This window comes from Nannospalax galili, unplaced genomic scaffold (genome assembly GCF_000622305.1).
Source record: "Nannospalax galili isolate Female #2095 unplaced genomic scaffold, S.galili_v1.0 scaffold384, whole genome shotgun sequence".
NCBI lineage: Eukaryota > Metazoa > Chordata > Mammalia > Rodentia > Spalacidae > Nannospalax > Nannospalax galili.
The window spans coordinates 2268868-2283984 of record NW_008352648.1 but is presented as its reverse complement, the minus strand read 5'-3'; the positions used below and the strand labels follow the sequence as shown (position 1 = coordinate 2283984).

General features: G+C 34.0%; 1 protein-coding gene across 13 annotated transcripts in view; it reads right to left on the bottom strand.

Annotated features, from left to right (window-relative positions):
• The window catches only part of Hectd2 (HECT domain E3 ubiquitin protein ligase 2), a 406920-nt gene that overhangs the window by 7906 nt on the left and 383897 nt on the right, over nucleotides 1-15117 (bottom strand). For 12 of the 13 annotated variants that reach the window (XM_029554335.1, XM_029554338.1, XM_029554334.1 and 9 more), the window contains 7 exons: nucleotides 14046-14155; nucleotides 12152-12300; nucleotides 11493-11616; nucleotides 9154-9250; nucleotides 6284-6391; nucleotides 5207-5339; nucleotides 3834-3922 (listed from right to left, as the gene is read on the bottom strand). In XM_029554335.1, the coding sequence (XP_029410195.1) occupies nucleotides 3834-3922; nucleotides 5207-5339; nucleotides 6284-6391; nucleotides 9154-9250; nucleotides 11493-11616; nucleotides 12152-12300; nucleotides 14046-14155 (810 nt within the window). Of the gene's footprint in view, nucleotides 1-3833; nucleotides 3923-5206; nucleotides 5340-6283; nucleotides 6392-9153; nucleotides 9251-11492; nucleotides 11617-12151; nucleotides 12301-14045; nucleotides 14156-15117 lie in introns of those variants that run through there. The other variant, XR_003846515.1, reaches the window with a different exon arrangement.

Below are 15117 nucleotides of genomic sequence, written 5' to 3'. Positions count from 1 at the left end.
ATTTATTTATTTATTTTTGTGACAGGGTCTCCCTGTAGCAAAGCCCCAGCTGGATTAAAGGCGTGTGCCACTACACCCAGCAGGTATTTTATTTCTTTATAAACTTTGTCTACTTACATTTATTATAATAGGATGCAACACTGATTTGCTAAAAAGGGGAGGTTAGATAAAATTTACTAGTATTTCAACCGTCAGTTCAACTGTCAGTTTTAAAACGTTTGGAACACTGCCTATTCAACTTGTTAAGGCAACGTGAGCACTGATAACATAAGGAATAACTATACTGTTTTATAGGTAACCATAGAGATTGGCTAGTGTGTTGAAGCGGACAGATAATGAAAATATGTTCAAATACATTTATATAATTACGATCGTAGCAATAATGATGATGATCAAAATACCAAAGTCTTATGTTTTGTTTTGTTTTGTTTTGTTTTAACACAGAGTCTCTCTGCAACCCCAGCTTGTCTGGAACTTGCTACACACACCAAACTGGCCTTGCTCTTACACAGAGCTCATAGAGCATGCCTGGCTTTTTGACAAATGACACTAGGTTAGTTTACATGATATTTCTAGCAACAAAAGCCCCTGGAATGGAAGAAGGAAAGCTCATTCTTTGTGTGTATGTTTAAAAGTCCACAGCTTGGGCTAGCCAGTATTTATTCCATGGCCAGAGTATTTTAAATTGATGTAAAGTTTTAAGTAAATTAGCTTTCATTCCCTGTTGGAGTTAAAATTTTATTTTATCTCCCTTCTTCATGTTTCAAGTTTCCGTTCTCAGTTCTCAGTCTTTATTTCATTCTGCTCCATCTAATACTGACTTGGGACAACAGTTCAGCCTTTGTCTCTACACAGATAAAAGTACCTGTAGGCAATGCTGTCTGTTTGTTTTATGTGTTGATTTCTCAAATCTGCAATAATCCATCAGGTTAATGTTTTTACCTAAAAATAAATAAAGTTTGCTCCACCTTTTTGTTCATTTAAAAAAAAGGAGGCCTGTCTCTGCCTCCTAAGTGCTAGAATTAAAGGTATGTGCCCCCACACCCAGCTTAAGTATTATAATTTCAAATTCTCTACTATGGTGATAACTTCCAAGCATTTTCATTAAAAAATTAATATTTGAGTCCTGAAGGCAAGTTTTCCCAAGTAAGGAAATAGGTCGATAGGACTTGTTACAGGGTCCTCTCACATATAGAAATATCACTTCCTACTCCAAACTGTTCTGGCTGAAGCAGGCTGGGATCATTTTTGGGCAATGTTGCTGGGTGCTCTGTGCTGCAAACAGCAGTCTGAAAACTACATTATACTCTGTCTTCACTCTTGACTTCAATATCCTTTTTGGTTTAGGCAATTCTACTGTAAAGATATTGTTGTATAGATTTTCATGTAATATTCACAGTATTTTACCATTGTTATGGTGTGATTTGTTATAGTATTTTTGTAAACTCTAAGATCTCACCATCTCTAAAATTGTGATCAAAATACAGTGTTATCAGAATAAATCTTACCTAAAATATACAATCTGGTGTTCTAAATAGAAGTAAGCATATTTTCTCAATGGTAATGCATGTTTACTTCTGAATTTCCAGCTGGGCAGATCTCCTGACCACTGACAAAACCCTAATTAACTATCATTTCACATCCTTCTCACATCATATCATGTTTCACATCCTTCTCACATCATATCATGTTTCAAGGATGTCAGTGCTTTCTGTATGCTTGTGCATGTATGAGAAACACATACTTCTACTTAAAAATATTGGTATATTATGGTTCTCTATCATTTTCAGGGTTGCAGTATGTCTTGAAAACTTGATCTTACCACATTTAAAAATCATTGCAATTATGGTACTGGAGAGATGGCTCAGCAGTTAAGGCTCTTGTAGCGGGCCTGGGGTCAGTTCCCAGCACCCACATGGCAACTACAAGGGGGCTAACAACCATCTGTAACTCCAAATCCAGAGGATGTGACACCTGATTCTGACCTCCTCGGGCACTGCAATGACATGGATGTACTTACATATATGCAGGCAATACACTCAAACATAAAATAAAAATAACTAAAAAAAAAAAAATCACTGTAGGGGTTGGAGAGGTGGCTCAGTGGTTAAGAGCACTGGCTGCTCTTGCTGAGACTTGGGTCTGATTCTCAGGACCTGTATGGTAGCTAACAACCATCCATAACTCCAGTTCCAGGGATGTGACACCCTCTTCTGATCTCCATGGGCACTGCACAACATGGGTGCACTTATATACACGCAGGTAATACACTCACACACATAAAATAAAAATAAATAATAAACAATATAAAAATCATTTTAACCAAGTAATTGTGCATGTATAATTTTAGGCATAATTGTGTAACTTGAAATATGCACATAAGAACATGCTTAGCATGCTCTTTTGGGTAGTGGCTGAATAAAAATTAGTAATACTGTGAAAGATGACTGGCAAATTCATGATTTTATATATAGCACCATTTAAAAAGAAGAATAGCTAAGAAAGATATGATACTTTATTAAAAATATTAGGAAATAAAAATATCACCCAGTTCTAAGCTGTTGTAAGAATGTAAAGCACAATAACCACCAGGACGTCTAAACAGATCAAGGTATTGTCAAAAGCACCAATGGAGCTGGAATACCCTCACTGAGTGCTGAAAAATGACAGAAAACAGCATCAGTGACTGATGAACAGCCTCTATACTGTGGAATTTAGCACTTTGGACTTTTAGATATGACAATTTTTCAAAAATTTAAAATAATTCTTATTACTTTCTCTTTAGTCTTTTAATTTCCAAACACTTCCTCAGGATTTGCACATAATCCCAACAAATGCAACAGACACTCACAGCCTTACAGATGGGTACTCCTTATTTTTCCATAATCCTGGTGCACTCACTGCTCTGTCCCAAGTCGACCACAGTTCAGCCTTCTACTCCCACCATTCCTCTCTCAGCCTAGACTGTCCTGCTTTCTAATCCTGTTTCATCACATGTAATTCTTGCATTTTAAAATTTCTACCTCTTCTGGGAAGGCTATAATTCTGTATTTCTTCCATCTCAGAACTCCTTAGCACTTAATGCCATCCATGCAGATGGTCATCTCTTAGAAGAAAGGACCTTGCACTGATGGTCTTCTATTAATATAGATTGCTAAGCTTCTTAAAGTTAGAATTTTCTACCTCTGACCATTTATTTACTCTTCTTTCCTTTTCTTGGAAGTAAAAAAGCTGATATAGAAGGCATCTTGTCTAACAGCCAGCCTCTTTCCATTCCACCAATGTAGGAACGCTCCCCATGATTCACTGAGATAGAGATGAAAGAGTGGTAACTGGCTTTATAAAGTTTTTAAAAGCTACAAAATAATACTGTGTGTCTTAACTATTCCCACTGAATTTAGTTTTCAATTTTGTAGGGTTTTCCTTCATGTCTCAGGATTTAGGGGTATATGAAAAAGCTACATTTAATTCCTACAATTTCAGCTTAGCAAATGGAGTAAACTATGAACACAATGAAAAAAAAAGAAAATATTTATACAAAGGGCAAAAACTCTTGATTTTAAAATGCTTACATTTTAAATAATTTAGATTATATTTGAATAAGAAATAATCACTTTGAGGTAAGAATTTCAGAGAAAAAAAAACCAGTCATTTTGGTAAATCTATTGATGCTGTGGAGGTGTGATATTACATGTAAGACAGATTATGTAAAATCTAATTAAGAAATTGAACAGTGTTCAATTTTATAAAAGAACATTTTTCTAAAATACAGCAAAAACCTTTAAAAAATTTCTAGTCTATTAGCACCTCCTAGTGGAAAGTTTAAAGGATACAATTCCAACCAATCGGAATTCAGAATAGTTATCACATTTAAAGCTGCTAAACCAATGGCAGTGTGAGTCCTTGTGATATGTAAACATTCCTGAAAAAAGAAAACACAACTTGTTCACATGATTTTAAAAAGTGCTAAAACATATATGACATCTCATCTGCCTAAGCAAAGCATTTTAGTAACTGTTCTGTTACAAGTCATCTTTCATGTTAAAAATTTCACAGATCCTTTAACAGGCCAAACATGTATCAGTAAATATATATGTATGTATATATGCAAAACATATAGAGATGGCATTTTATTTTTCTTTGATATTGAAATGAGGACAGAAAAGGTATAATTTAACATAACTTATAAAAACTATAGTTTTATAGCTTATGATCAAAATCAATTTTGAGGGTTATCTGGAAATTTCAATTTATCCTTGCCAATCCTATTTCCTATTATTAGAAAGAGTTCATATATAATACATATATATAGGAAGTAAGATATGTACAACCTATAAAATATAGAAATTTTTCCTTTGAAGGAAAACATTTAATAAATACTAATAATTATGTAGATGGTTTCTCTAAATAAAATTTAAATACTTTCGTCCTTAAAAATTAACTTGTGAATTCCTATTTCCTTGTGTGTGTATATGTATATGTGTATATGTGTGGTGTATGTGTTTGTATATGATCCTATATGTGTAGATATGTGGGTGCATGGGTACCTATGTGTGTGGAGGACACACGCTAACTTTGGGTGTCTTCCTCAGTTTCTCTCCACCTTATTTTTTGAAGTAAGACCCTTCTCTCACTGAATCTGGAGCTTGCCAAATTCAGCTAGATGGACTGGCAGCAAGCTCTAGGGGTCTACCTGCCTTCCCCAGTGTTGTGCGCCCCCCAGTGTCTGGCTTTTTACATGGGTGCTGGGGATCCAAATTCAGATTCTCACGTTTGCTTGGCAAGCACTGACTAAGTTAATTCTCCAGGCCATGAATTTCTACTTCTTAAAATGACTCACTATTTAATGAAAGGAACCTCACACACTAGTACAGAGCAAAGTATAGCTTTGTTTTTAAATTCTGATTGCTCTTTATTTCTGTGACAAATTAAATTTTCATGCATTTGTCTTATTTGAGAAAAATATGGATATTTTCTTACAAATGTGTTACTTTCAGTCTAGGTATATTCCAAGTAAGATAATTAAAATAATCAATCATCAATTTGGTCAAATGTTTTAAAAAAGTATAGTCTTTAAGTAATTACTCAACACTTAAGGCTGACAAAAAGTTTATGTCTATAAAACTACAGAGAAGTCTAAAAGTAAGGGCTGGTAACCTGACTAACAATTATGTATAAACAATGTTTATAAAAATTAAATACTCACCATAATCTGGATGAAAAATCTGGCGAATGAGAAGAAGGAACCATTCTTTAGTCAAGCCACCCATATCCAAACCAGCTTCCCCTACAAATGTGACTTTCAACTTCTTTTTCAAGTCTGCTCTTTTCCGGGTTAGCTATTTGAAGACGTTATGTAGTAAAGAAGGACAAAGGGTAATGAAAGAGAATTTAAAAAAATTCTCATCATTCCGGGAATGATGTTAGGCAATTTTTACCTAATTTTCAGTGCAATAAACCCTGTCCATCCACCCATCTACCCATCCAGCCATCCACCCACCCCATTCATTCATCCATCCATCCATCCATCCTTCCTTCCTTCCTTCCTTCCTTCCTTCCTTCCATTCATCCTTCCATCTATCCAATGTGTGTGAGACACTATGAACTTGGTATTATGATATTTATTTTATAGATTAGGAAAAAGAATTAAAGAGGTCAAACTGCCTTGACAAAGGTTACTGCCTTTCAAGACTCAGACTGTCTCCAAAATTATAATTAAGCAAAATGTAAAATAAAAGTTATTTCCCTTTTAGTACTCTTTCAACACTAATTTTGTTTTAAAAAATCACATAGATAAAAACAGTTTTTATCTGTAACAGCTACATGATGGTCTGAGTGAAGCAGTACGTGAGCAGGAACTTTACAACACACTTTGATGCATCAGTGTTTACATGCATCTGAACTGGTCTATATACTCCTATAGTCCAGACCTGTAATTTTATAGATGAACATCTGAGGCCTGGAGAATTTCAAAAGACTTGTTACACACTGAATCAGAAAGAGCAATGGATGGGTCTAGAGTCCAGGTAACATACTAAGAAACTCGAATTATTAATTTATATATTGTACATTAACTCTCTCTCCAAGGAATTAAGGAACTATTAATAAACACATAAAAATGAATATGTCTTATTTATATAAAACTGATTTTTAACTGTATCAGAATTTATAGAAACATACTTACTGGCACATAGAAACAACAGCTTAGGAAAATTTTAGTAATAAATCATATAATATAGTTTATTTAAATTTTTAATCAACACTATTTTGGAATAAATTATACCTCATCAAGTGAATCGCTAACCAGATGTGTCCGCCTCACTTTCATATTTAGAAATAACATATTCATGTCAGGTCTCTGTCTTCGAGATACTTTATCCACCAGACTTTGCTAATTAAATAAGAAAGCAAACAATTTCACTTTACTTAAACTATAATCTCATTTAAAACACTTAAATGCTTAGTCAAAATTACTGAATTTTTGTTTGTGCTACAAACAAATGTCTCTCATATAGACACTTCATAAAATCATACATTTACTTGAGAAAACATCTTATTACTACTTTATTTTGGAACAATGATAACCGATGGGGGACCAAAAATCATTCAATTAAATCAACAGGCTTAAGCTATTTTAGATACTGAATTAATCCTAAAGGCAGAATTACTCTACTTTTAAAAAGTAGAAAGTAATTTGTCTATGGTTATCAAAGACCTTTACAATGTTCAGACCTTTTTCCTAATAATTCTACTTCTGGGAATTTTAAAGATAGGAAAATATTCTAGTCCACTAAAGCTTTAGAACTATCCTAAGTATATCTAGTTAATGGAATATAATGCAGCTACTAAAAATGATGATCATGAAAAGAAAACTATGTAAACAGTACAAACAGGGAACAAAATTATGTGTACAACACTGTGTTGACCTTTAAAATTATCAAAGAAAATTTATTAACTGTTAGTAACAGATATGCTTGAGTGATAGAGATATGCGTGATTAAAAATTCATGTTTCTTCAAAATATAAGCACTGAGTATATAAAAACCAACATATTAAAATGTATAAGAAACAAAAATGTCATTATATAAAATAGACATGTTTATATATTTACTTATCTAGGTAATCTTTATCAGACTACTTTGTCACCATTGGTAATAGTGGAAATGAATTCTATGCAGATAGAGATGAACATTTTAGACATTTGAAATACGTACAGTAATTTGCTGTAACATAAAATTTCATGCCCCAAATCTATGTAATTTAAGACGACTTAAGATCTTGTAGATTAGTGTTACAGAACACTAATTCTGAGCCTCCTCCAACCCTCCAATATCCAATTTTAAAGACTTGCAGCAGCTTTTTGGTTCTCCTAGCCCTCCCTTACAAATGAGATCTGCATTCCTGGATGGTGTCCTGGGTCAGATCTTTTTTTTCCTACCCTTTCCTGACTTCTGTTCCTAGACTTGCCCCTATGGAGCTGTCAGAATGGAGATACTAAATATAGTATCTAACTTATATTAGGATGGTAATGGACAAGCTTAGGGGTTATTTTTTCCATTGGAAATTTCTATTTGTCATAAAAGTGCTCCAATGAAAGAAATAAGCCAACAAAGATAGAATTCTAGACAGTCTCACTGTAAGGACCACCCCTCCTTGGCCATTTCAGACTGTACAGGATTTAAGCTCTCATTTATATTAATTCCTTTTATCAAAATAACCACCAGCCATTAACCCAAGTGGTGTGGCAGTTGGGAAGAGTCTGTAAGGACTGATAATGCTGTCTGACACCAGTCTCTACCCATTTCCTCCCATGTTCTGTGAAAGACAGCTTGTGATAGCCAATACCTGCTGCTCCACAGATTCATATTTAATACCTTACGTGAGTGGCTGATGACTGCAGAGAAATTTGCATAAACTAGCCCTTTCTGTTTTCCTTAAAATATAACAAATCACACAGTCAACATGAAAAAAATACTTAAAAAGAAGGCACATGACACAGAAATTCAAGTAAGACAAAATGTCAAAATGACTGGCTATCCAGATTAGCCTTTGAGCCAGCATCTGGTGCTAAATACACCCGTTTAAACTTATTCTGCAAGGCATGTGGCTTTGAAATTACCTTTGGGGCCACAGGCAATAAAACTTCTTCTAAGAGTCTCATACTCAGTATGAGTTGACTTTCAGAAGTTAGCAATCACTGAAACCTTTGCCCTTCTCTGTGACAGAAAAAAATGTTTATGGGAACTGAACTGTTAAAAACAAAGACTTATTTTTATAATATTTTAAAATATTATATGCTTTTTTTTAGATTCTTGAACAAAACATGGAAAGGTTTTTAAATTTTATTATTTTAAGACAACTATAGCCAAGTTTCTCTTTCATCTTTAAAGTTGTAAGCAATAACGTTACACAGTAGGAGCTTGAAACACACAGGTCTTCGGATGTGCAGTCTGAGCTCCAACTTTAAAAAGCTCATTTAGTGTATTCTATAATGTACATAGCTTTATTGTGCTCTGCTAAGCACGGTGCATGGCACTAAGGCCTGGTCCAGAGATACACATCATCCTGTTCTATAATTTGCCTAGATTAAGCCTGGATACTCTCTTAAGTTTCTGTGGGTCCTCATGCATTTTGGCTAAGAACCAATTAGAAAAAGACAAAAAACAAAACAAAACAAAAACAAAAACCCAAAACAAAACAAAACAAAAACTCTCATAAAACTAACTTTCTTGGGGGCATATTCTCAGTTTTTGTTACAAAATCTAATTTCTTGGTTGTTTCTGATTTTCATTTGCCCTAGACAGTGTTTCAGTGAGTGACTTGTGTTAAGGGCCTTCCTTGCCTCACCACAGTCTTCAGAGATGCTTTCCTGGCTACTTGGAACAGGAGTTCTACACAAAATGAAGTCCAACAAGTTCCTCAATTCTGGATCTGTCAGAAACATTCTGCTACATTTGTAATATAATGGGAAACTCATTAGGTGAGAGGTGCAGTGTCTCCCATTTTGTGAACAGGTTTAACCACTTTGGGGGGGCAATAATATAAATTACTTTGAATGTTTCCTGATTACACTAGAACAATTCACAAGACAACTTATTTATTATTTACTATATTGACTATAGTCAGCACAAATATTTTTCATAGCTGGCTTACCCTTGCGATGCTTATCATCTGTTGCTCTGAGTCTCTCTGAATAATGGTTTTTTTTGCAGCTATAGAAATAACGAATGGGTACTGACAGAAGGAAAACCTGCTCAACAAGTGAAAACAGAAAAAGCAAAATGGTGTATTTTTAGCAAAATTACACTAAGGGAATCTAAGGTACCCTCCTTGCAATATAAAGCATTACTTTTGTATTGTGTATTACCATTTACAAAATGATTTTATGTGCATGATTTCATTCCCGTAACCCTGTGAAAAGCGTATCATTACTAGAAGTGCAGTGTCTTCATTCTCTAAAGGAAGCCACAGCTAACTTCCTAATGTGGGTTCCTCAGGTATACTGTTCACACAAATCATTCAGTTTGTAGTCACCTGCATTATCATCACCTGTGAAAAACATGGTCAACCCCAGAACCAGGAGGCAGAAGTGCTAATGATGGAGAAATAGGACAGAAACTTGTATGTTCAAATGAATACAAAAATCCATTGTTAAAGGGCTATTTTGGTATAAATGTCAGCAATGAAGAAATACAGCAATAATTACAGCATGCAAAAAGCAAAACAATAAATTTAAGAGCAATATAATAAAAGTTTGGAAAAATGTTATTAGTACTCTATTTAGCAGGATAGAAATATGAAATGGGGTATACTTGTGAAGATACAACATCATCATCAAAGGTTATGAAAATAACTTGTTTCTTGGATCAGACTTCAGTCTTAATATTATGTACAAAAGCCATGACCTACAGGCATAGATGATCAGGAAGAATATGGCAGTCAAGACACCTTAGGAGTTGACTCCCATCCCAAGTGATTGCGGTGTGGGCTGGAGTATGGCTCAATGGTAGATGTGATGAATTCATCAGTTACTAGTTGGACTCCATCTGAACAGAATATATGATATCTCTGGAACCACTGAGTGCAATGACGGCATGAGAAAAAAGAGATAGCCCTACGGCGTACTGAACTAGACAGCTTTAACTGGTAAAAAAAAATGTTAATTAACATGAATGCTCAGTACTAGTGTATAATAATTTAGAATCACTAGAGCTACAAGTTTAGAAATAAAAGAAAATGCAATTAACTTAATAGGATATATGTTGGTTTCATTATATACTTTAAAAACAGTGCTTCTTAATCTTTCTCATTTTGGTAAAATAAAAAAAGATAGTCTTTGCATGATGTACCCAGATAAAGAGATGAAACTGCTCATGGTCAGTGGTGACTTGCCCTAAGACTCCAGATCCCATTCCAGATTCCAGCTGGCTGCCGGTGACAGGATCTTATCAAAACACCCACGGAGCTTCTTGTTGGCACACTCCACTGGGCAGTGGAATAGTGATTAGAGGAAGCTCTGTATCAAAAGATACCACTGAAAAACATGCAACTCTTAGCTTGTTTTATGGTCACAATTATATTAAAATGAGAGGGAAAAGTATCTTTATAAAAGAGACTTTGCCAAGTAAATATACCCTAGGCTGACTAGAGTCCCCAGAAAATACGTGTCCAGTTCTGAATGTTCATATGTGAACCAAGATTTGTTCAGAGGGTCATTGTATATTTTAGGACAATTCTGGCAGCATCCCTGGAAAATGTAACCAATGTATAGGTTTAGCTGGTGTTTTCAGATTATTTATATCTCCTTAAGAAATCTGAATATTTCATATTTTGAGATAAATTGTTTTGGATAGTCTTGCTAATTTAATCCAAAGTGGAAGTATGGACAGAAAGTACAGTGAATTCAAGAACTTGGCCAAGTACTAAGAAAGAATCTATTACATTAAATAATCTTTCTGTAAACACTTTTTGTGAGAATAGGGGAGAGAAGGAGTGAATGTTATGTATCAATCGACCAGGACTGGCACACTATGGTCTCCAACACAGGTACGGTTTATTACCCATTTTTGAAAATAAAGTTATTTGGAACACAGACACATTCATTCATTTACATATTGTCTACAGCCTTTTCATTCTAATATATATAGTTCATGGGACTGAGAAAGATTTATCTTCTAGTCCTTATAGAAAAAAAATATGTTGCCCACTGTGCTAAGATGACAGCCCATAGAGTAAGAAAACACAAGTAACTGCATACCTAGGGAAGAACCCCTCCTTCCTTGAAAAGATGCTAGTAACATATAAATAAACACAAAATGTAGCAAAAAATAAAACATGCTGATAAATACGATGACACTTTAAGGTTAGATATCTAAAACACATGTGCTTATATATAAAGGTATATACATTTTATTTATACAAATTTCAAATTTAGTTGTTATTTTAAATAGTGTTTCATTTGGGTAAATAATCAAATAAACTGCTGATCATACCTGTGAGAATTTCCAAAGCTCTGCCAAGTGTGATATTCTTCCATGAGATCAATGTGATCCAATGTAGAATTATAGAAGTCAGTATAAGGAACAAGGGGAGGGTGAACCAAACTGTTTGCAGTATCTGTAAAGATAAATTCTAATATAATGTTCTTTTGCAACATACACATGATTCATTCTAATAATAAACAGATTATTTTAATGTCTACCAGCTAGCCTTGACTTAAATTCCTGTTGTAAATAACTGTTGTTCCCATGACAAAGGCCATTTGAACATTGTGGTCAAACTATAGACATATCTTACTCTTAAAAACTTGTGATGGGGATCATGAGAATATTTAAAGGAGGCACAGACTGCTCAGTTGTTTCTCTACCAGTGTGCTCTCTTCTAGGAGAGTACATATGTACTCCAGTGAGAGTTCATATATTCTCAGGAACCAATACTTAGTGGATCATATATATTTAATATCTATTATACAGAATAATGCTCAGTGAAAAACAAAGATTTTTCTAGCTTTATAAATTATAAATTTTATAAACATAACAGAAAATTACATGTTTTCTTTTAAGAATGGCTCTACAGTACTCTGAGGTCCTTAAGGCCAATCTCTAATATTTAATAACAGAAAAGTAAGGGTGACAGAATAATAAAAACCTACTAAGTAAAGCCAACACTTTAGATGCTGATGGAATCCACCAGGAACACTTTGTTATAGGTGGAAATTCTTCAGGCTTTGCAGGAAACAGGCGTAAGGAAATAAACTGCAGCAATCTCTCTACCAATTGTTTGAATTTCTTCTGGGATAATCTGGTAAAGATTTTGAAATAATTCCAATAAAAACTTTTTCTATTTTGTCAATAAACTTGCTAGAGATCAAACTACATTCTATACACATAAAATCTTTAGAGCATTCATTGTCTCAAATCATATTTATTAAATTGCCAACATTTCAAAAGATATGAAACCTTACCATGAATACTGTTTCTCAAGTAAGAAATAAACACCAAAATTACTATCAAGTTAATAATATAATTTTAAAGCTTTCAATATTTAGTCAATTTTCATTATTCACAAATTTTGTACTTCCAAATTAGCTAGTGTGCTAAAATTTGTTTAAAACTCCAAAATCAATACTTGTCCTTTCATGGTCATTTGTAGTCATACAAAAAATGGTGTAATTAAGTCTCATTTAAGGGTGACACTCTTAATAGGCTGACCAGGGTCCAGGGGATGAACCCACACCGAAGGACATCTGGGGACACAAACCTGAGTATAAAGTTTGGTGGGGGGCAAGGGGTGCAGATGTGGGAGAGGATCTAAGTATGATTAAGATGTATGAAATTCATGAAAATTCAATTAAGATGGAAAAAAAAAAACCCAGCCCCACAACGGTGAAAACTGAGCTGTCTGGCACACACAAATGAGGTTGAACAAGATGATGCTCAAACTTCTTTCACTTCTCATACTGTAAACAACTATCCTCTACATGGTCTAGTGGCATGCTTTTCATATTTTGGTGCTTATGATGATTTTGTTACTTCAAATGGTCCTTAAGCTAGGGATGACAGTGCACACCTGTAATTCCAGCACGTTGAAGGCTGAGACAAGAGGACTGTGAGCTAGAGACCAATCTGGGATACACAGTAAATTCCAGGCTAGTGTGAGGTACATAGTTAAGACCCTATCTCAAAAACCAACAGCAAAAACAAGTTCATCATGTAGTAATTACGTGCTGTCTAGTTTCAATGAACAGAAAGACTATGATGTACCTTATGGAGAACGTGTATATGTTATATAAGCTTCATTCAGGTGAGATTTATAGTGCAACTGTCATGAACTCAATGTTAACCAGTTAACTACATAAAATAAGGTGTCTTTAGTTAGAAACAAAATTATGCCTCCATCAGTTGACAAAATTGTGACCAGAGGCTCTTAGGAACCTAACTCTGAGCAATGGCTCAGTCAGTATTTGCTAGTTCAGTGTTGGTGGTGGCTTTGTAGAATGCACTATTGTGAATACTGAGAACTGACAGCACTGAATTTTATTGTGGAAATATTTTGCCTTTTTAGCTTTTACCCATCACAGAGAAAAGTCTATTACTGTAAAGAGAGTTCTGAGGGAAAAAGAGTACTGTGCTTTTACACTTAGATGTTTCTAATAAGGTAAGGAGAAGCACTGTTTATATAATGGTAAGATTTGTTAATAAACAGACAGGAAATAAAAGGATACACATTAAAGTAATGGTTAAGCAAATCCAGCTGATATGAAAAACCAGCAATAGGCATGTGCCACATACAAATGGGAAGTGGTGGATATTTATAATAATTTGCACAAAACATGATTATTTAGATTAAAAACAGATTTTTACTTTTATGTACTAGTATAGTTTTTGCAACTGGCGTTTGAAGCATTTCAAAATATAAGTATAATTTCTAAAAAGTTGTTAAAACATTCAAATATGGTAAAAGTTTACAATATTGTATTGTAAAATTACTAATATCACATTTAAAACTGTGAGCCTATGAAAGTTACAGATTACAGAATGATTTACTTTTTAAGCCAGTGAACTAGGAAGTGATGGTCAGCTTCCACTAAGGCAGCTATCTGTCGCAGCAAATGAGCATAGATGACATATGTAGATGTGCTATTAAACTGAGGATTCTGGAAAAGATATTAAGGACATCTGTGTTAAAATCGTGTTAACAAGGAAAACCATAAAGCTTAATGAATTAAGTGGTAGGAAGCTAAATCAGAGATTATAAAATTCTTTAAAGCAATAATCTACTTGTTATTTAATTAGCAGAGACTGATTCCTGATGCAATACAATGCACAGGCTTTGAAGTTATGGACAGATCTGCATCCGAGGGCTGATTCCTACTACATATTAGCTGTGTAACATTAAGCATGGTTTTAAATTTTTGATTCTCAATTTCCTCATCTGTAAAGTGGAAACAATAATATCTATATTAAGAGTTTCTTTCAATTTTAAAAAAGGAAACATATATAAAGCACCCAGCTCAATCTTTCATAAATGCTGACATTATCCAATTCAACAAGAATGTGGGTTTTTCTTGATTAAAAAAATGCCAGGAAAAAAAATGTCAGGAAAACGAAATAAAAGCTAGTTGGAAGTATTTGTAAACCAAGCAAAGCCTGTACTTCTGGCTCCAAAAACCTAAAAACTCTATTATAATGTACATTTTGGAATTTTCTATAACAATGACTATTATTAGAAATTAATCACAACTGAGAAAAAAGAGGACAGTCTCTGTTAGTCAAAAGTGATTAACCGGAGGGGCAATTTAAAAGGAGGCGACTGATAACGTCATGTTGCCATCTTGTGCTTTTCTTTCTCTTCGTGTTTCCTTTTTTCTTCTAATTTTGCCAATTTTTGTCTATTTCTTTACTCGTATCTCTCTTGGTCACTTTTTTCCTCCCCATTTAAAATTTTGTTCTCTCTTTCCTTTCCCATACTTTCGTTCTAGAGCATGACAGTGATAATACCATAATACTGAATTTAATACTGCATCTTATTATATTTTTATCTCAAGTGAGTTAATATACATTAATAACTTTTATAAATTATAAAGAATGATGCAAATGTAATGTTAACTAAAATATT